The sequence below is a fragment of the Lates calcarifer genome, linkage group LG12 (assembly GCF_001640805.2).
Source record: "Lates calcarifer isolate ASB-BC8 linkage group LG12, TLL_Latcal_v3, whole genome shotgun sequence".
Taxonomy (NCBI): domain Eukaryota; kingdom Metazoa; phylum Chordata; class Actinopteri; family Centropomidae; genus Lates; species Lates calcarifer.
In genome coordinates this window covers 17,177,061-17,198,291 of record NC_066844.1, presented here as the reverse complement: position 1 = coordinate 17,198,291, position 21,231 = coordinate 17,177,061, and the positions used below count along the sequence as shown (strand labels likewise).

The following is a 21,231-nucleotide window of genomic DNA, read 5'->3' as shown; positions in this document are numbered from 1 at the left end:
GGATGAGGATGAGGGGGGCTATAAGATCACATGAAATGTGATTTAAACACAAAATCAAACCTCCTGAGAGCGACAGCCACCTTTTTTTCAGTCACATCCTATCTGTAGCGAATGTTCTTTTTTTTTTTTTTTTAACATAAACGGAAGCACGTCAGGTGTAAATTGACATCAAGACACTGTTACAGATGATTACAATGACTAAGAACAGTGTGCATGTCAGTCACGAAGTGATAAATTCTTGACTTCGTGAATGTGTAGTTATTTGCTCTGAGTAGGAGCACAAAGGACCGTATTCTCTATATTTCTCTATTTATAGACCCTCTCCCCTCGGTGGAATGTACCACTCGGTCTTCGCGTAAGAAAAGGGGGAACCGAGAACGCTGGGTTTGACATATGCCGAGTTTATAGCGGTCCCCCTTTATTCAAATCTCCCCACGGTTCTGGCAGAGATTGAACCGTCCTGTCCGTTTAAACCGAGAAGACACCCATACCGACTCCTCAATGCAAAAAAATAAAAGGGTGCCAAGAAGCTGGGACGAGGGAACGTGGGTGTAAATAGACAGTGAACGCTCTTGGTCTCTCTCTCTCTCTCCCTCTCTCTCTCCTCTCTCTCTCTCTCTCTCCCTCCCCCTTCTCTATCTCTCTCTTTCTCTCTGTCTCTCTTTTATGAAATCAATGAACGAGTTATTGGGTAGGACATAAATATAAGGAATCAAAGCCTCCACCGGGACCAACGGCATTGCGCGCTTTTGATATGCGTCTTCGCCAAATGCTACATGTGTTTTCACATCAATGTAAATATTGGCTTTGATAGGACGAGAGCGGAATCAGCTCTGGCACGGCTTGGTCTCGGAACCAAATTTTGACCAAGACTTCTACCAGCTTTTTTTTTTTTTTTTATTTACTATTATCATTATTATTATTCAACGTAAAACGATTCTCCACCATCACCATCTGCTGCTGTTTGTACCCATCCCAACTCACTGGCCGGTCCGAAGATGGCAACTTTAACCAACGGGCAGGTGGACGGCACGGTGCACGGTGTCGGTGTGGTCTCCGCCAGCACGAACGGGCTCGTGAACGGATTAAGCCACAGCCACAGCCCGGCGGGCTGCCCGGCCACCATCCCCATGAAGGACCACGATGCCATCAAACTCTTCATCGGTCAGATCCCCCGCAACCTGGACGAGAAGGACCTCCGGCCCCTCTTCGAGGAGTTCGGCAAGATCTACGAGCTCACTGTGCTCAAGGACCGATTCACGGGCATGCACAAAGGTGGGTTATGCCCATGTTCACTGAGAGAACTATGGCTCTACTTGTTTTTGTCAGTGTGAAATCTGTCACACACAATGGTGAGAGTGGGGATTCTAAATCATGCACGTATTTGATGGGTAGAACTGCACGGCTGATGGCAACATTTGTGCAAATGTCTGTAGTGGTGAAGCCTGAATTAGTTTATGTAGGTTACGTGGTTGTGGGAACCAAAAAGGATATTTCTTGTTAGACTTCAAAATTCAGCGTTTCCTTTTTTTTTTTTAAATTATATTTTACCCTTATTGAGCAAACATATTCAAGCATGAGAGTGTCACGAATCGGGAGTCACGACGGCATGAATTTATGTAGGGTGATATTAGGAGGAGCAATGTTCTTATTTGGGCAGTGTGCACGGGAGTATTCACACATCTCTAGTCCGGCGGTTGTAAACGTGCTTTCATTCACTACAGTGCTAAATCCAGGCCATTAACCTCACGTTTTCACGTTGCAATAGCGGGGAGGCTGTGTTTGATTGCCCGCAGCACAGTACACTCTGTTGCCCGTAACTCTCTCTCTCTCTCTCTCTCATCTCACTGTACGTGTGTGTGACACACAGAGAGAGAGATAGAGAGAGAGAGTGGATATGAGTGTGTGTGTGTGTGTGTGTGTGTGTGTGTTAGGGGGTGGTGGTGGGGTGTCGCGCGTGCACGTGTGTACGCACGTGTGCAACACAGAGGGAGTAGGCCTGTGATTATATTGTACAGCATTTTATCACAGTTATTCCTCGACAATGAAAAATGAACTACAAAACACAGAAAAAATATTTTAATATTTCTTTAACTTTCTAACCCTGTGCAGTTTATCACTTAGGTCTATTTTTATAACTTTTTCCAGTGTAACCCCAACTGACACAGAGCTGACCCCTTTTTTACAGTGCTGATGCCAGTGAATTATCATAAACTCCCGGGGTGACAATGTTGCATTGGGCTTTTGGTGTAGTATTAACGACCAGCCTTGCACTTTTGATGCAACAGGAACAATAGTGCTTTAAACCAATATTTTATTTTCTACTCTCAAGGGAGGGGTCATTCTCTGCAAATCACCATCTAATGAGAGGTCACTAATTGATCTGCTATACCTGCAGGACACTTCCCAAGGGAGTAAAGTACATTAAGAATGAGCTATCGCTTTTTGGGACCCATCCTCCCTCCTCTCATTTTAAAGCCCCCATCTGCCCCCTGTAACAATGTGTGACATGCACCATGTGTCAGAAAATGATTATGATATACAAATAATTCCAGAGGGTGGAGACCGTCTGCAGGCACGGGGGGGCAAAGACGGGGGGAAGGGAAGAGAAAGGGGGGGTTATCTCTTATTAATAGCCCAGCTGTAGTAGCGACTCCCTGTTGGACGGTTAATCACCAGTGGGCCCAGAACTATAGGCACGGCTCGCCAGCTGATTCTAAGAACTGTCTCCTCATCACGATATACGGCCCTGCTTCCCGGGCTGGGCTCCCCGCTTTCATTAGCAAGCCCCCGCTGTGCTCATATTTTAACTAGCTGGAGGCACTAGCTACTCCCTGGCTCACCAGCTCACTGGCTCACTGCAAGCTGTTTGAAGGCCGCGTTCCCTCCACAGACTCCTAACACCTTCCTGAGGTTTCCATAGAAGATTCCCAAATTAGCAGTAAAAGACAACGCGTCCCACAAATAACAGGCAAAGTGACTGACTGTGTGCACTGCCGTCACACTGGTTTCAGTGAAGACTACACAGCATCACGAAACAAGTATGCCATCAGCGCAAGAGTTTGAGACAACTGTAAACACACAAGAAAAATAATATATGCTCCATTTATTTTGCTGTCATTTAAATCTATCTTAGCAGTTAAAGCTTATGACAATTTTGTGTTTTAACACATTAAACCTGGTCGTAGTTTTTTTTTGCATTTCATACTGTTACATTTTTTTCCTGGATTTTCTGTACAGAGTTTTGGTTTTTCTGTCATTGAAAGCAGCTGAAAACCTTTAGCTCAACACTGCCATTTTGGTGGTTTCAAACATTGAACATTTTGTACCAACGTAGTTTCAGATATGTACATTTTGTACACACATGCTACAGTCTTTCACCACTCTTCCCCATCCTCTTTTCCCTCAGCTCCTTCATGCCGTTTACCCATTTTTCCCCGTTATTCAGTAGAGAGAGTCAAACTGAGGGCATGATGACCCTTTAAGGTGTGAAATGCTCCAATGGAGTGAGGTCTATAGAGCTGCCCACTAGAAAACTCCTCTTCTATTCTTCTCTTCCATCTTCTCACCACTTCATTAACTCTGCTCGATCCCCTTTATTCTTTGCTATCCCTCTTTCTTCTCCTTTTGTCTTCACTTCTTGTACATACACTGACATGTTGGCCTTTTTTTCAGTGACAGGGCATCATGTTCTGTAACGGCTGTGGTAACACAAAGCCTCAGCTTGAACCAGGGATTGTAGATGATCGACAGCCATTTCCTTTACAATTTTTGTTCTACCTGTGCTTTTTCAAATTGCACATTCTTGGTAACTGTCATCACTAACAATGTAATTCTGTATCTGGGAATACTGTTGTGTTCATTTAACTTTACCCAAAGAGACATGGCACTTTTACAAAGAAATAAGCATGGTTTTCAGCTAGATAATACAGAGCTTTTTCTCTGCAGCAGGTAATAAAAGGCCCTCATCCTGTTCTGCTGTACATCAACAAGCCTAAAGAAACAGCCTTTGCTATGGTAATGCTACCTCTGAAGAAAGGGACCCCTATTATAGCCATTGTCAGCCGTGCCTGTGATACTATTGCCATAACCCTCCCTATAATGACTCCATGTATCACTAGTAATCTAGTCTTTAGGATTCTGTCCCCTTGGAATGGAGGGGTGGAGGGAGCAGGGAGGAGGGGAGCATGGGACGGAGGTCTGCAGAGGCTGGGAGCGGGCGCAGGGACACCAGTGCAGGCCTACATTCTCCCAATGATTTTATTTCTCTCCCCTCTGCGACCAAGCCATGCTAATAGAGGCCATTTATAATGGTCACCGGCTGCTGCTGCTGCTGCTGCTGCTGCTACCAAGCACAACGGGGCTGAGAGACACGGCTAACACAAAGAGCCAGCCCTTTCTTTTTCTCCTCTCCCTGGCAATGCAGCATGGGAGGTGAGGGATCTATTCAAGAAGGAGAAGAAGGTGTAGATAGGATAGCTAGCACTATTCATCTGCCTGATTTCATGTAATAATCACTGGGGCAATTGAGCTGCGATGATACGGGGAAGACATTTAATAACAGAAGGTGTTATCTATTGTTTACTGCTGTCACATCTTCAGGCAGTGGTGTGTTCCCAGCCAAACCCTTATTGTCTACAATCTTCGTTTTTTCACAAGCAAATGCAAATGCACGTGTCACCAAGTTTGTTTTACTGCTGTTTCATTTGGTGGTAATTTAATGCCAGTAATATATTTGTCCTTGGCCAAACTAAATACATTAGCAACAGCCCTCGCCATGGGCTCAGACAGTTAAAGTAGTTACGAAGCCAGAGAGTTGCTCAAAGTCAAAACAGGTGTAGAAACTTCATGTAGATTTGGGCCAAATAGTCCATTTTAACCTGGCAAGTGATGTAAACAAAATGTCACAGGACTTTAGTTCAGACAAAGGTCTTCCTCAGTAAGAGTAGACACAACCAGCCCACTGTATGAAAAGAATGGTGGTGATTAATGAAAATACCATGGCTGTTAAACCAGTTTATAATTTCATATCAATACTTGAGAAAAGGGTTATATAATCATATAAGGTTTAATATGTTTGAAATCAAACAAGTGGAAACACAGTGTAATGACCAATAGTAATCTTGTTTAAATTTACCCATACTGCAGATGGCTTATGCTACAGATGGGGGCTATAATCTGTGCAGGTCATAAAGGGAGTTATGGTTCCCGCTGAATGCCTATGGTTTTGATATTTCGGCCCTTTTAACTGAATATGTCCGAGGACCAGGTTCAGAACAGATCACTGAGCTTCTCTTGTTTGGTGAGGCCAGGAAGTCGTGATGCCAAAAAACATGAAACGCCCATGCTGTGTTTTATTGCAGGCAATTAGGTGTTACAGGTTGCCATTAGAGAAGTACCGTCTGCAAAAAAAAAAATGTGAAAAAAACAGGAGGATAAAGCCAAATTTGGCTTTGAACAAAGAAAGAAAGAGGCGAGGGTGTGTTTTTTTCGTCCTGCAGGTCTGCGTTAATGCAGCATGCGTTCCGGCCGAAAAATTTCACTCCAGTTGCATCATCCTCACTGTGGGATCCTTCTCTCTCCTCCTCTCGCATTCAGTTTGGGATGAGTGTGTGTGTGTGTGTGTGTGTGCATCTATGAGTGTGTGTGTTTATGTGCTCCTCCTCTCCTCCCTGGCCCAGAATCCTCCACTCAGCTTAGCTCAGAATGCACGCTCAGGCCCCACATTGTGCCCCGTTTCTATAAAGACGCATCGCAATCGATTTTGAGTGTTTTGTCGGGGAGAAAGGCAACATGTGTCATAGAGGAGGTCGCTCCTTGAAGTACACTTGTCCACCGGCTCCACGGCGCACCCGCCGCCCCCTGTCCTGGCAGAACCCAGAACTGCCAAGCAACAAGAGGGAAGCGAGAGGCGGGGCCAGAGCAGGGAGTACAGTGAGCCTAATTTGTCAGGAGGACCGTTGTCAAGGCAGCACCGCTTCTGTTGTCCATTATTATTGGAGGGGACTGTCAGATGGGGGCCGGCTGATGGCCGAGCAGGGAGCCAGTTAGTCACAGTGAGAGATGACCGCACCGAGCCAAAGGAGGGAACTCTTGCAAGGATTAGCATGCTAACAGCAGGTCTGGAGTCATGATGCCTGTCAGGGAGGTGGAGTCCTCTGGCTCGTCTGACCTCGGCGGTCCTCTCATTAAAACCACTGACCTTTACATACATCGAGAGGGAGAGATAATGTAAAAGGATGGCTGTACCTACACATTCATCTCATCTCACGTCCTACAGACTGACTGAAACTAGTTGACGCTCATTCAGCAAGGTCTCCGAAAATTGCAAGCTTGGTGCACACATGCACAAGAGTTTACGCACATGTACACTGCATGCATTCAAAATCACGACTGATTTAACTTGAAATACTACAGTAACATTTTCATTTAGGCCTCAAATTTGCATTAGCTTTTCAGAAAACCTTTTGTGTCAACAGTTCAGAAGCACGCACAGCCTGGTAAAATGGTCCAGTCAGCATATATCATATACATGTTAGTGTGTATATAATGGTTCCACACAGTAAAGTCATGGCTCACTGTGGATGGCAGTGCTGACCTGTGGAGAAGCACAACATTGACCATTTGTGGCCATCGTTACAGGTCAGAGAAGCTGCTGATGTCAACAATTTTCACATAGATAGATAGATAGAAAGATAGATAGATAGTTTATTTTTCAAGTGAATTTTCTGGGGAGAATCACTCAAGGTGTGTGTTTCTGTAAATACCTATTTTAAAAAGTATGGTCTAGACCTGCTCTACATGAAAAGTGCCTTGAGATGACTTTTGTTGTGATTCAGCACTATATAAATTGAACTTGAAATTGAATAGAACTGAATTGAATAGAATGTTTTATCTCTGCCGTAACACCACAGACTGTGCCAGAACAAAACACGGATTATCAATATTCTGATATCCCAAATACAGAAGTGACCCACGATATTTCCAACAATTTCTGAGGCAAAAACATCTCTGAAAAATGTATAATGTGCAGTGCATATCCTTTCTCGCATTCTGACACTGTTAAACTCCTTGACCGATACCCTGGAGCTGGGTTAAAATAAAGTCTGCCTTAAATGTTTCATCAACATTTGGCCTTTTGTTTTCCATAAAAAGAGGCTAAACAACTTGCACTGGCTTCCCTCTTTTCTTTTCTTTTCTTTTCTTTTTTTCTTAGGCTTGCTTTCCGGTTGCTGTGTTTATTGCCCTGGTGTACCTTTCTTTTAGAGGATGGGGAAAAAAAATCCTTTTTTTTTGACAAATGCTCCTTGGAGAGGTAAATATTTTCTGTTTTCAAGGCTCTTGCATCAGCTAAGTATTATTGTGTGTTGTGTTAAATTTTTTAAAAAGTTGTCGCTTTGGGCCTCCTCAATCTTTTAGCTACCCTTAATACTACCCCCTACCCTCCCCATGCTTCAAATACCAGTGGCTGGTTCTAGAGGAATGCAATAGCTTTGAAATGTTGGAAAGTCTTACATGTTGTTTTTGAGTGTTACTTTTGTTCTACTGATGGTTGCAATTATTTAAATCTGTATTGCCAATAATAGAACTTCTTGTGGGGAACAGCCTGGCATTTTTTTTTTAAGTTTTTTTTTTTTTTTTTAAAACATGAGCATGGAGGATAATAAATATAAACATGTTAGTGTAGTTTTACACATACTCCTCCCCTAACAACATCTGCCACACTGAACTACATGTGATTTCTGTGATTTCCGTCACATTATTATTTGACACTATGTACGTTCCATTTTGTTCCATTTCTGGATCTCTTATCTGTGCCATGCATTTATACAGGCACCGTGCTCTATATGTAGTTATTTGTGCAAAAGGCTTAAACACTGTTTCCTTTGTTCGACAGACGAAAGGTTATGAATCTCCTCTGTGTGTGAACTTGGAAACTGGTGTTTTGCCCTTTGGATTAGAGCTTTTATCAAGCTTTGCACAGTCAGGAGGCATTATGATAGGGAATATTATAATATCCATGTCCAGTATCTGTGTGTGGATAGTATATGTGTGTTTGTGTTGATGTGTATACATTTTCTCCGTATATTTGTCGTGTTTGTTCATCCCCATGTCCATATGTTTTGGATATATGTGTGTGTGTGTTGTGCTGCAGACTAGAGAACTACATGTGCATATCATAAATATCAGCAATACCTTATGGTAACTTTTAATATTAACTAGTAATATATATATATTAGGCCCAAATCTGAATCAAACCCTCAGTATGCACATGAAAACAGGTCCAGTTGCAGCCCTACTGCAGAGGCTTTCCACGAGGAAATAGCAGCATGACACAGCAGCATTATGAAAAACAGAAGCAAACTTTGTCACAGATAATTGTGGCAGTGGCCCATTAATGCATATCCAGCAAGCATCGATTCTTATTACATACTCTGCTCCAAATGTCTTTTATTCATTTCAAACTCCATCTAATTTATATGTGTTTTCTCTGTTCATTCTATCTCTAACATTGTTCTCAAGGTCAAGTTATGTTTTATTATAGAAAAAGCAAATTATCATTATTACAATGCAAGCAGATAGTGTAACAGTTCCTCACTATTTCTGCAACAAATAATACATGTACGTTCAATTACCTTTTTAGCCCATACAAAATTGGCTCATATGCACTAAACAAATCACTCAGCTTTGGAGATTTATGGTTCATAGAAAGTTGAATTGATGTTTATTCTCACCCAAATTGCTAAACGTAACTCGAAGTGGCGTATCTGGGTCTGCCTGCTGGGATACTCTAAAGCAGGGATTACATGAGCCGTGTACTATTTGTCCCAGACAGAAAGCACGTCAAAGACTGTTGAGCATGTGTGACTTGTCAGGCCAGACACATATTTAGCCTTCTCTGCATGCATGCATGCATAGAATCTCCTATGGTGTGTGCAGTGACTGCCAGGTTTGAGTGTCCCTGATTCAATTCACTTTCTACCCATCTCCCTTCATGCCTATTTCATGTCCCCCAATTAAAAATGCACCACGTTGACTTGTAAAAGGAAGGTGGGAATGGAGGTTAGGGCTTTTCAAAGATCCCTCTCAATTATTCAAGGCCGAGTTTGATTCAGAAAATGGAGGAGGATTAATAAGTCATGTAGAAGTTTTCGAGGGTTTGGGTAGCAAATGTAATGCAAGATGTTCTGATGAAACAGATGCAGAAGCATCAGCCAAAAAGAAATGTTTGTTGTAGATTAGGTTTGACAAGTTTTGACTCCCACAGTCAGCATCCTATATTTAAACTACTACTTCTCTTTATCAGATGTAAGAGGAGTATCTGCAGTTAGCAGCTCAGTTCAGAGACACTTTGTAATTGTTTCAATTTATATTCAGGAAATATGGTTAGTTGGCACAGCTCTGAATGACATAAGGGAACTGATCAGCTTTGAATTTGTGTTTCAAATTTTGTATTAGTGTCTGCATACCCACTGGGTCCATATCATTCCATTTTCATTCGCCAAAAACTGTGCAGGTCACTGTATTTTGCTATCAGAAATTACCATTCAAATCATATTGGCATCACACTGAGAGAAAGTACATCAAGGCTTTATCCTATCCTGCTGGTTGGAGAGCAGATAGACCAAAACATATCGCTGCAGAGGGAGATGGTGCAAGAGTGCGTAAAACGACAAGGAGCTCAAGACAGGGAGAGAGAGGGAGGGAGAGGGAGACGGAGAGAGGGAGGGAGAATTAGAGAGATGTTGAAACACGGATGATGTAAGAGAATGCGTGAAAAGAGGCGAGGGAGATCCGTGGAAGAGAGTTTGGGCGGGGGGGCGGGGAGGGGTGTGGGGTTGCTCACAAAGACAGAGAGAGAATATCAAGAGGCAGAGCGATATAAAAGAAAGAGAGCATAGATTGTTAAGACAGGTGCGGACTAAAAATGGTGGCACAGAGAGATTGTTCAATGACAGGCGCAGGGTGAGGAAAAAGAAAGAGGGAGAGGGGCTGAAAAGAAAAAAAAAAGGACTGAAATGCAGGGGAAAGGAAAAACGACAGACAGAGTGAGAAGTAGAAAGAGTGAGGGAGTCCCAGAGACAGATGTCGCCCTCGCTGGCCCCAGCAGATTGATAGCTTCTGGCCCAGTTCCATGCCAGGCTCTGACCCCTCTGTCCTCTGCTGTAATTTATAGGCTGCGTTTTGCCAGATTTAAGCACTACTCTGTGGCCATCATGGCTCGAGAAGGGAGAATGACCTTCCTGGGATGAGAGCAGAATTAGACCCCTGCAGCTCCCAGCCACCCCGGGGGTAAATAAGCAAGTGCCCTCCATATTAGCAGGATCTCTGACAACATGTTAATGGGACAGGTCTTACTGTATATTTGTCAGTTTGGTACGTTTTTTTCCCTCATATGTTTTCTCCTGTAGGTTGTCCATGTACAGTTCTACATACAGAGAATGCAGATGAGAGGGTGAGCATCTCTGATGCATTTTGGATGATACTGAAGCTTCTCAACAAACAATTGTTTTTCTGAATTCAGGTTCAATAGCAAGCTAATCAACTTGAAATGGGTTTGAGTGCACTGCACAGTAGGTGTGTGTGTTACTTCATGTGTGTGTGTGTGTGTTTGCATCAGTGACACAGAGAGCCAGATTTACTAAGACTCGTGTGCCTCATTTCAGACATTGATAAACCAGCATGGAAGTGCAGTTTGTCTGTCATGTGTTTCACAACAAGCATGTAATCACATCTGATCTATACAGATTTATTTAAAGCCCCAGAAAACTTGATTTAAAATCTTAAGCATTTCTCTATAAAATTAAATATTCATAACTAAATAACCAGCAAAATTTCTTGAAGTAATCTTAGTTATTATTTAATACGTTTAACAGTTAAAAACTCATCTACTTTGTCAGTACTGTGGGTGCGTTTGATATGATTTGATTGACAGTGGCCTGACAATATAAGTAAAAACATGTTACTAAATCTTGTAAGTATGTGGCATCACATTTTTCCAACTAAGCCTGGCCCGCTTTAAACCAGTAAGAAGAGCACAAATAAAAAACACATGTACAGAAATCTCCCAAGAGCAATAACCATAACTGTCTCAACTTTAGCAGTGAACTGAACATTTAAGTGTTTAAGGGAGGCTTTCACAAATTATGATATAAAATCATAAAAAGTGTGAACAATTGACTCTCTGCTGGATTTAGTCAGATTCATGACAGTTTGTAAGGATCCAGTTTTGCAGAGAAGATTCTCTACCTCAAAAAGAAAGTAAAAACTTTCACGGGTTTATTAACACACAATCGAGATAGTGAGGAGAAATTTTAATCTATTCTACAGAGGAGCTGCACTGAATTAGATTAAAACAGTATATGACAAAAATTTGATCAGTAGGCAACAGCAAACAAACACAATTTCTGATTGCTTTATTTTATTTACACCAAACACAGAGCAAACAGGGAGTTGTGGCTGCAATTATTAAACTTAACTTGAGCGTGGCATTGGCTGAGCTGCTGTAACTCTGTGGTGACTGCACTCTTTTTGGTAAGACACTTAAATTGCAGTGCCCTGTGTGGTTTTTTATAAACAATCTTTTCTTTTATGCTTTTCATTGCACCTCATTTTTAATTTCCTGAAAACTTTATTTAACTCCTTTGCCTTTGGCCAGCATCTCTATTAATAATTATTATTGCTTTATTGCAGACAAATTAACTGCTTCAACATTACAGAATTTTGAATTCTTTCTTGAGCTGATAAAATACTTCACATTACCGTATACACCTTTTTATGCCTTTTCAGCTCTGCTTCACTCAGAGGACCAGCCTATAGTTGCTTATTGCATGATTAGCTGCTGCCTTCATAAATCAGGCTCTAATTTTGCACAGATTGTAGGCACAAATTCAATGAAAAGGGCACAGCACAAGTTTGCACTGTGGTTTCTTGTAAAGTAAATATGGCCCTGAGTGAATCTGGAGCGTGCCCTCTACTAGACTAACTTGGCTGACTAGCCAGGGGGCTCAGCTGGGTTTGTGCTTGGCCATTCAGAGCACTACCTCAATGCACAAATCAGCCCGGGGAATGATCTGGACAGAAAGCCTTCAGCAAATTATTACAGATTTGCAATTTAATGGCTTCTGAGGTCTCTCCCAGCCCCATGCAGGTTCCCAACGAGACAGAGCCTATTAGTTTGGTCCTTTAATCACAGAACAGGAGATGGGAATCCTGGCCAAACTTATACATACCCTGCTTCACTTGGTGTGGAATGATTTCATGGGGTTTATAGATAGAGACAGAGAAGTCTGTGCGTGCGCGCATGCGTGAGTGTGTGAGCATTGGGTAGTTGATAAGCTTAGCTTTCCCCGGAGCAACATTAGAGTGTGTGTGTGTGTGTGTGTGTGTGTGTGTGTTGGACAGAGAGCGAGAGAAAACAACGCATTCCTCTATGGATCGTTCATCAATACCATGAGGACACAGTGGGCAGTAGCAATTAATTTGGCACGGGCTCTACCCAAAGCTAACAAAAGTCCATTTCACAAACCGATGTTGTAGAAAAATAGGAAACTAGTTTCCAACATCTTGTTCCAAAAATGCTTTAATTACAACTGCTTTTAAGTTAAAACTGAATATGCAAAGTGCCACATATAAATCTTGAATATTCTCTTTTTAAACTGATAGAAATTAACCACCAAAGAAGGGATGTGGCAAAAGTCATTAATTTTCTGTCAATTGAGGTAACACAACTACTTTTCTATTTAAGAAATAACAGTTTAGTTCAGGTAATACTCTCCTCAATGCACTTCAGTGGACTGACCTGTTTTAGACATATAGCAGTAAAAAGCCTGTAAATTAAAATATTTGCCTGTGATTTATTATGCAGTCTATAAATTAATCGGCAGTTAGGTTCCACATCTAAGCTCCCATGTTTTGGTCCATTATGGATTTACAGTTCAAGACTCTTTTATACAGGCAGTAAGAATGCATTTTAGATAATGACATAACTTAAATGATACTATTTGCAACAGACAAATGGCTGGATTTTCACAGGGTGTTTAAGCGAATCTTTTCCCACAGCTATAGTTGCCCTGATTAATGTGCCATCGATGCAAAATGTAAAAACTATCACTCCAATCTGCCTCTCAATGTCCCAATTTGTCCAAGAGGAAGCCAAGCTTTCTAAATGAGCTGGATAAAAGTGACTGCCAAAGGGGATGAATATATATAATTATCTGTGGCTGGAGCGCCAACAAAGGGACTTTGAAAATCAACTTGGTGCGCCAAAGGCTTCATTAGTCTGACGACAACAAAATGTCCCCTCAACTTGCAGGCGGAAAGACACAGGTATCTCCAAAGCTATTAAAAGCATGCAGTCGTGCAGCCTCATGTAGCCCAACCACTATCTGTTTGGGATTAGAAGCTACTTAACACACTAATGTTAATATGCTAATGTGTTAATGTTGTGTTAGTGAATTATTAGGTGATTTAAGAAATGGCTGGCTGCTGTTTTGTTGGTCTTACGCATTGACACGTTAGAAAGGACGGATAACTGTGTTTACTTTGCATATGGAAATCCGTGAATGTCTTTCATCTGTCCTTCCTATAGCGACTAGTGGTCCATGTTAGCTTTGCAAACATCTTAATTGTGTTAAATGGAGGAAAAAGGGGGGAAGATTAAAAGCCATTAATGTGTGTTGTGTGAGGCTATGCTATTCCCGGGACGGTGCTTTTGTTCACTTTGGCAAAGCAGATGAGAGAGTTTCACCTTGAAACTCAATGCACACCAGAAACATTGTCATTGTGTCTACCTAAAGCACTGCTCTCTCTCGCTCTCACTGTTTTATACACTGTCAGACTTACTTTGCTCGTCTTTGCATTTCTTTTTGTGATCGCCTCTCTCCATCCTTCTTACTCTCTTTGTATGTCTCCCCTATTTTCTCTCTGTCTATCTCTCTCTTGCTTTTCCCTTTGTAGCACTGTTTCTCTCCATCGCTTTCTCTCTCTCTGTCTGTCTGTCTAAGCGTCAGATAAGCTCACTGGGGGAGACTTTAGAGGACTCTCCATCTGTGTATAAATAGCTCTGGATGAATTATTGAGGGACCTGGGGTTGCTAATAATCCCGCAGGACCCATCTGACAATGACACAGAAGATGGAGGGAAAACAATTACGCAGGCTTTCTCCTTCAGAAGAGTGGGAATGGGGGTGGGGGGGGACTCAGCGGCCTCTGGGAGCCTCCTTGCGGGGCCCAACATCTTGGCTAATAAACCCAATTAAGTCTCCGGAATCAATCGGAGCCCCGGGGGCGTCCTCTCTCTTCCTTCCCCGGACGGTGTGCAACAACAGGAAGTGTAATGATTCATGTTCTCCCTTCTGCGTTTGGATCGTCCTCTCATCTCCATCTTGCAGGTTGGCAAGGCGGACAGGACAGGACAGGATGTCCGCCGAGGCCGGATAATAGGACAGGGAGAGGAAAGGAGAAGAGAGGCGAGCAGAGTGGAGAGGAGAGGTGCACAGAGGAATATTAATGGGAGTGTTTATCCTGTAAGTGTTTCACCAGGGGAACGAGACATGGGACCACTCCCATGACAGAAGTAAAGCACTTTGTCGTCTTAGTGATACATGATTCATCTGCAGACGGATTTTAGATTAATCGGCTTTACCAGGCCCTTCCTTGACTGTTGACACTATATGCTCCTAACATCTATCTATCTATCTATCTATCTATCTATCTATCTATCTATCTATCTATCTTAGCCTGTCTTCCTGGCTGTAAAATTCAAAAAGCTGAAAAGAGCTATTTGTAAGTTTAGCTGTTAACTTACTAGTCTAATTCAGCTCACTTAATTCCTGTACTCATCATGAACTTTCCCCAGTGGTGGAAAGCACTGGCAATGTTTTGCTTCTAGTTCTATCGTTCTACTGAAGTTAGCTTGCTAATCAGCCAGCCCCAGCCCTGCATGCCTGTCTCGTCACTTTCTGATAGCAACTCACTATAGTGTCCAGACTGCTTTGAAGAAGAAGTGCTGTTCAGAAGGAGTATTCTAATCTCTTGTCTTGTAAATGCAATGGCAATACACCACCACCCAACAAGTGACCACATTTAATGGCGGAGAAATCGTACAAATAGCCCCTTTAAAAAGCACCAGTCAAACCTCAAATGGTAAAAAGCAACATAGACAACATGAACTAAAGCATTTATGTTTGTTTCATGCATTCATTTGAAGAATGTTTGAGGAATGTCTCTTCATTGGTCCATACACATCTGATGCTTTTGGCTGCTGCCAGTTTTCTTCTCTCCGGTGGAGCGAAAGCTTCAGGGGACACTTAAGTCACTCACTTTATGTACATCATGATTTATTTGCCAAGTCTGTTTCCATTGCACTTTGCCACATTTAGTTTTTATTAATACACCAACTTTTCCACTCAACCAAGCATAAAAACTTTATTGCCATTTTGCAAATTCTCTGTCAAAAGCTAGATGGAAACACAACTACTAGTCTTTTTTTAATGTCCACCGCCAATGTTTTTAAAATTCTTACTCTGTGTATGGCAACTACAGTATGGTTAAGGTCAGGGAAACCATGGTTAGGATTAATAAAAAGCCTGAACATGAACTGAAGTGACCAGAAGTGAATTCCAGTCTCATTCATGAAAGTCAAACATGCCACATGCCCTATTACAACCCCAATCTTAGCACCCTAACTTTCCACCATACAACTTATATAAGGCACATGACTTTCTGTGTTGGTACTGGCTGTTGACATTGGACAAGGTCATAAGGTGCAAAATGATCCAATATATAATCCCTAAGGATACTGGTCTGGTGTATTTTGCCTTTAAAAGCCACGATGTACATGAGAGCAATCCAAATCACTTAAGAGATGAAGCAAGACATCCAGAATTAAAGTGCTGTGTGGTCTGGTTTTCTGGAGAGTTTTAGTGTCCCATGGTAGTCTAAACACTGTTTCAGAGGTTTTTCCACTCTGCCAAGTATAAAGTTCCCAAATGAAACACAGAAGCTGTTGTAATTTGGGCATGAAAATGCTCCAAAAAAGTCCATCTGTTATCTGTATCTGTCTATCATTGTTACATTACTCAGCATCAATACATTTCCCAGAGAGCCCGACTTCATACGTAATGGTGCAGACTTTTGGTTCATCTTAGGAGTCATTCCACGTTTAATAATTCATATCTTGAAAAGCTAAATTTGGGTCTCCCAAACATTTCCTGACAAAATGGCTGAGGTAGGATGAGACTGAGGTGATTGGCCTGCCTGGAGATTGGGGACAGCTCTAGACAGAGATGTGTGTGTGTGTGTGTGTGTGTGTTTGCCATCAGAGGAGGTTTTAGCAAGTGTGTGTATGAATGTGTGTTGAAGCACAATTTATGTTTAATGTGATGGACGTGGTGTGAGTGTTGTTTAGAGAGGTCTTTTACTTTGTAGCACGAGAGCTCAAGCATCACATGTAAGCCCAGTTTATGTGTGTGTACAAGTGTCTGCGTGTGGGTATAAATATCTGTGATGTTTGCGTGTGTTTTCTGTCCCGACCTTTGAGGGACCACGGGGTGGGGGTGGGGGGATTTGGGGGGGTGGGGGGGGGGTGGCGACGACACTGTCCTAATGATGCATTTTCTACTCCATTGATTCAGTGGCTCTGCTCTCCAGTAAATCCTTCACATGCAACACATTAAAGCCGGCCCTTTTTCCTCCTTCGCCAATCGATTAGCACAGCTTAGAGACGGCCACTCTGGGAAGCAGGGCGAGAGATGGGACTTGTTATCTTCAGGGACTCTTACACACACACACACACACACACACGCAAACACATCCACATGGATACCATTTGAAGGTTTTCATTCTTTCCTGCACATCTTGTGTCATAAAAAATACATTTTGTCATAATCTATCAGTGGATGTAATGTGAGAGAGCATCAAAGTGTGTGAGAAAATTTTTTGTATGCATGCATTTGCTATTAATACCTGTAATCTCTGGATTACTGCATGCATTTTAATATGGAGATTGCCCACATCCAACTCTCTTGGTCTTTACTTGTTCTGTTTCCTTTTTGGGCTTTGTTTTTTCTTTATAGGCCCCTAAAGGTACCACTGTCTGCAGATATAAGAGCTTAATATGTAGTAATCAGTGATTTTCAAAACTTTTATTGTCATAAATCAGGTGATTTTTATTCCCACGGTAGTCGCCCACAATTTATTCAGGTTATTTTTCACTATGTTGCTGGAAAGTACCATTCAAACTCTCAGAGCGCATTAATTTGGCAAGATGGTCTAACAATTTTGCAGGAAATGCCCAGTTATTAAAATTTATTTGACACCTCCCAGTCAGTCAGAACTCAGTGTTCATCCAGGATACATTATAATAACTTTTATTTGATGATCTTCATATCCTTGTCTCAGAGAGTAATTTAGTTACAACTGCAGCCACTATTGGAGATTGCCCACACACTATTGTCCTAAATTACCATGCCCAGCGCTTTTAAGAAGGGGGTAAAAAAAAAAAAAAATGCAACCAATGTACAGTAGTGCAGTCCCTTTGAGTTTCATCTGTCACCTGGTTATTAACTTTTGCTGTGTCTTTTCCTTGGTGGCTTTCGTAGTATGTGTTTCTATATTACAGATGCTTCTTGTTCCCCTGAAGAGAGGGACTAACTGATCTGCATATAGTCGCCTATAGGAGAGCTGGGACTGCCATTACGCTCCATTATAAATGAATTCACCTCCTCTTTCATAATACTGCCCCTTAGTTCTGCCTCACTCCACTGAAATAATATCATACTCAAGACCAGCATTCATTAGTCCCTGAAACAGCTCCTGAATTTTTAAGGCCTGTTTTACACAATGAAAAAAGGCTTGATGTGGACTCTGAACAGTAATTGAAGTTTTCTTCTCTGTCTCTCTCCCCGTTCACACAGAGTACAGTACTTTTTTTCCGAGCTCATATTGTGGGCTTCAAAGTGCTTTTTTATTTAATCAGGGTTTACAGCTGCCAATTAAAGATTTTAAGATGATACGGGGAGAAAGTTGGAGTGTTCCTGGAGACCTTGGCCATGTCCCCTAAAATAGCCTCTATCCTCTGTCTCTTTTTCCACGGTGAGTAATGATCTGAAAGGTCAGCAAAGGTGAAGGGGATATGAGCGACTGCTGCTCACTTTATTGAATTACTATTCCTCGCAGAACTAAAAGTGTGGGGGCTTGTCTGGGTTTTTCACTTTGATACCAGATTCAGTGGGAGATATTTAACTTGGAGCTGTCTGAAATTTTAGTTTATTCAAAATGTTTTGTAAAAATGACAATTAGTACTATATTAGTTAGACATGTTCAACATGTGCGAAAAGATTCCATAGGAGATACAGACCAGGGTTACAATAGCTGTCTGTACTTAATTTTTAAAAGCAGAAATTTCCGCATTGTAACTATAAACTTTTCTCCTTTCATTTTATGGTGTTAAGATACAAACTGAAAAATATATAGTGTCCCAGTTATGGAAAAACAAGGGCAAGTGTTCTTAAGAAGCTCTGTTAATACAGCACTTATTAGTATTCCTCTTTAGCACTCAGTGGTACTCATTTTCACCATATGACTAAAAGACCAAGGCTTTATGCGCTATTTCTCTGAACACAATAAGTCAAGAATTTTCATCTTTACTCTGACCCATTTCAAGAGTGAATTGAAGAGTGTTATCTAAGCCTTAGCACTCACAAAAATCCAGTTAGAATGTTCTTGTCTTAAGGTCAATCTTTTAAAAAGGAGAAAAAAAACATTCTTCTGTTTATTGAGCAAAGGCTGTCCTTGGTCAACCCTTTCAGGCGGAGATAAGTGTTAACAGAACTGAGGTAGGAAGAGACGTGGAGATTTCTATTGACTGACTGAAATTGGACTGCCTCAAACAAAGTTTCATGCCAAAGTTTTTCGAGGCAGAGTTCCAGGGCTATGCAGCGTGGAGTTTCAGCTGCGCTGTGGATAAAGCTTTTTAATGCTATTGACTCTTTTTAGGCTCTTACCAAGATGTTCTGAAATATTTAAATGATCACTGGGAGTTTCTCCCCGTCTGTGGCTGGGAATAAAAGGATAGAGTGAGAGGAGGGAACTTTTTATGTCAGCCTTTTACAATCCCTGAATTAATAGGCGCAAGATAATTAGAGAATTCTGTGCAATAACATTGTCCCCAAGCTTTCTAGTCTTGGGTGGCGTCAGGCGATGCATGCTAGTAAAAAGTAATTCATGTGTCCAGTAACACTGCAAAGCACTAATTCAGGAATGCATTAGCAGTTTTACTTTTAGTAGAATCATAATTAGTTTCAGAGGAGAATCGGAAGATTTGAGTGTGCCCATCCAGGGTTGTAACTACCTCTGAGGTCACAGAGGTCATGGTCTCTGTATTGTTTCTGGGAATTAGAGAGCTTTAATGACTTGAGGAAGAATTTACACTGTGTGATTACACACAAATTACACATGGTGGAACTAAATACCTTTAAATTTGACTGTCTTTAGGGAATAGTTTTTGATTAAATAAAATATGATAATATGGTTTAGTATTCAATTGAACACCTATACACATATGATGAAACACAGGCACAAAGCAGCTATTAACAATGGATCATATAACTACAAGTAGCATATGGTCACTCACGCACAGTAACACACCCACCAAGACGTATCACCAGACCCTGCATTTTCCACTAGTACTATGTAATATTTTTGTGTCTTTCCGCTCATTATTTTTGTACTTAAAACAAATTCACTCTTTGTCTACTAAATCAACTTAAAAGTGATAAGTCAGTGTTGTGTTTACAGCTTATTTTGCTGCCCCTAAGTAACAAAAAAAAAATATCCTCTAGGTTTGAAAAAAAAAAAAAACCTGTAAAATCCTGGCTAGTGCACCATGCTCCAAATGCTATATATTCCATTAAACCAAGGCTATGATATCTGAACACTCCACTTGACATTTGCTGTTAGTAATATAGTTGAAAATCTGGCAAAATATTACTAATTTCAGCTGAAAGAGAGTAAATGAAAAGTTGCTTAAAATAAACAATGATATATTTTCAAATATACTGATCCTGACTTAAAAAAGTGACATTTGTTGCGTGTAGATATCAGAAGATGAAAGATGTAGCTTCCCAGCAGTCAAGTTGTTGGGAAACTACATCTAGCAAAGACAGATCATCAAGTCAAGGTTTCTCATAGTTAACAAGGTCAAAGCTGTATGTGGTCCAACACAGCTGTCGTTTAAATGAGGCCTGGTGACAGTTGGTGGATTTCACCACTGAAGCTCGTGTCTTTTCTTCTTCCCCCCACCAGTAAGTATTCATAGTCTCCACCATTCCCTTGCTGCTCTCTTTCATCTTCTCTCTTTTTCTTCCCCATATTCCTCTCTCTCTCTCTCTCTCTCTCTCTCTCTCTGTCTCTCACTCTTTTTCTGTTTCTCTCTCCCTCTCTCTCGGTGGGTGTGTGTCCCTTTAGGGTGTCTGCAGCGGTTGAGATAAGAAGCGAGTGTAGGACACAGGGGGATGGTGTTCACAGAAGCTAGGTGATCTTATCTACTCTCTCTCCCTCTCCCTGTCTTACCGAGCATCCCTCGCTGTTCTGCTTTTCCTCTCTGCTGTTCTCCTCCCCCTCTTTCTTTTTGCTCCCTTGCCCTTCTTTCGCTCTCCTCTCTTTCTCTCTCTCTCACTCTCACGTACACACAGACACAGACACACACACACACACACAAACATACACACACACGCATTCTCTCAGATCCCCTCTGCGCTGCTGTTGATTTGAATTTGAAGTGATGGGAAACCAAATTGGCAGCATTGACAGCAGAAACAAACAGCTTATCTCTCTCTCCTGGGCCAATATGGGTCTTAGTCAGATACTAGAGCTGCTGCCAGCATCTGACTTGTGACAATGATGATAAATTGAACGTTTGTTGACTGTCACTTTCCGTGTGTGTGTGTGTATGTGAGAGTGTATGTGCAAGTGTGTGAGGGCGTGTTAGCGTCTATGTGTGCAAGCATGCTTGCCCCCATACATGTGTGAATACACTAAGTGGTTGAATGTAACTTAACAGAAATACTGAATGTGTGAACACAGTTTTGATCTTCTTGTACTTTACTTTTTACTCTATGTATCCATTTTCCCCACTCTTTATACTCTACTACATTTATTAGACAGCTATAGTTAGCAGTTACTTTGCAGATTAACATTTTACTTTAAAAATATATGATATACCTTGCTA

General features: G+C 41.6%; 1 protein-coding gene across 9 annotated transcripts in view; it reads left to right on the top strand.

The window, feature by feature from the left end:
• The first annotated feature begins 258 nt into the window (after window positions 1-258).
• Window positions 259-21,231, top strand: part of celf4 (CUGBP, Elav-like family member 4) — an 86,582-nt gene continuing 65,609 nt past the window's right edge. For all 9 annotated transcript variants that reach the window (XM_051074781.1, XM_018700207.2, XM_018700202.2 and 6 more), the window contains exon 1: window positions 259-1,275. In XM_051074781.1, the coding sequence (XP_050930738.1) occupies window positions 999-1,275 (277 nt within the window). In that variant the 5' untranslated portion in view covers window positions 259-998. The remainder of the gene's footprint in view (window positions 1,276-21,231) is intronic.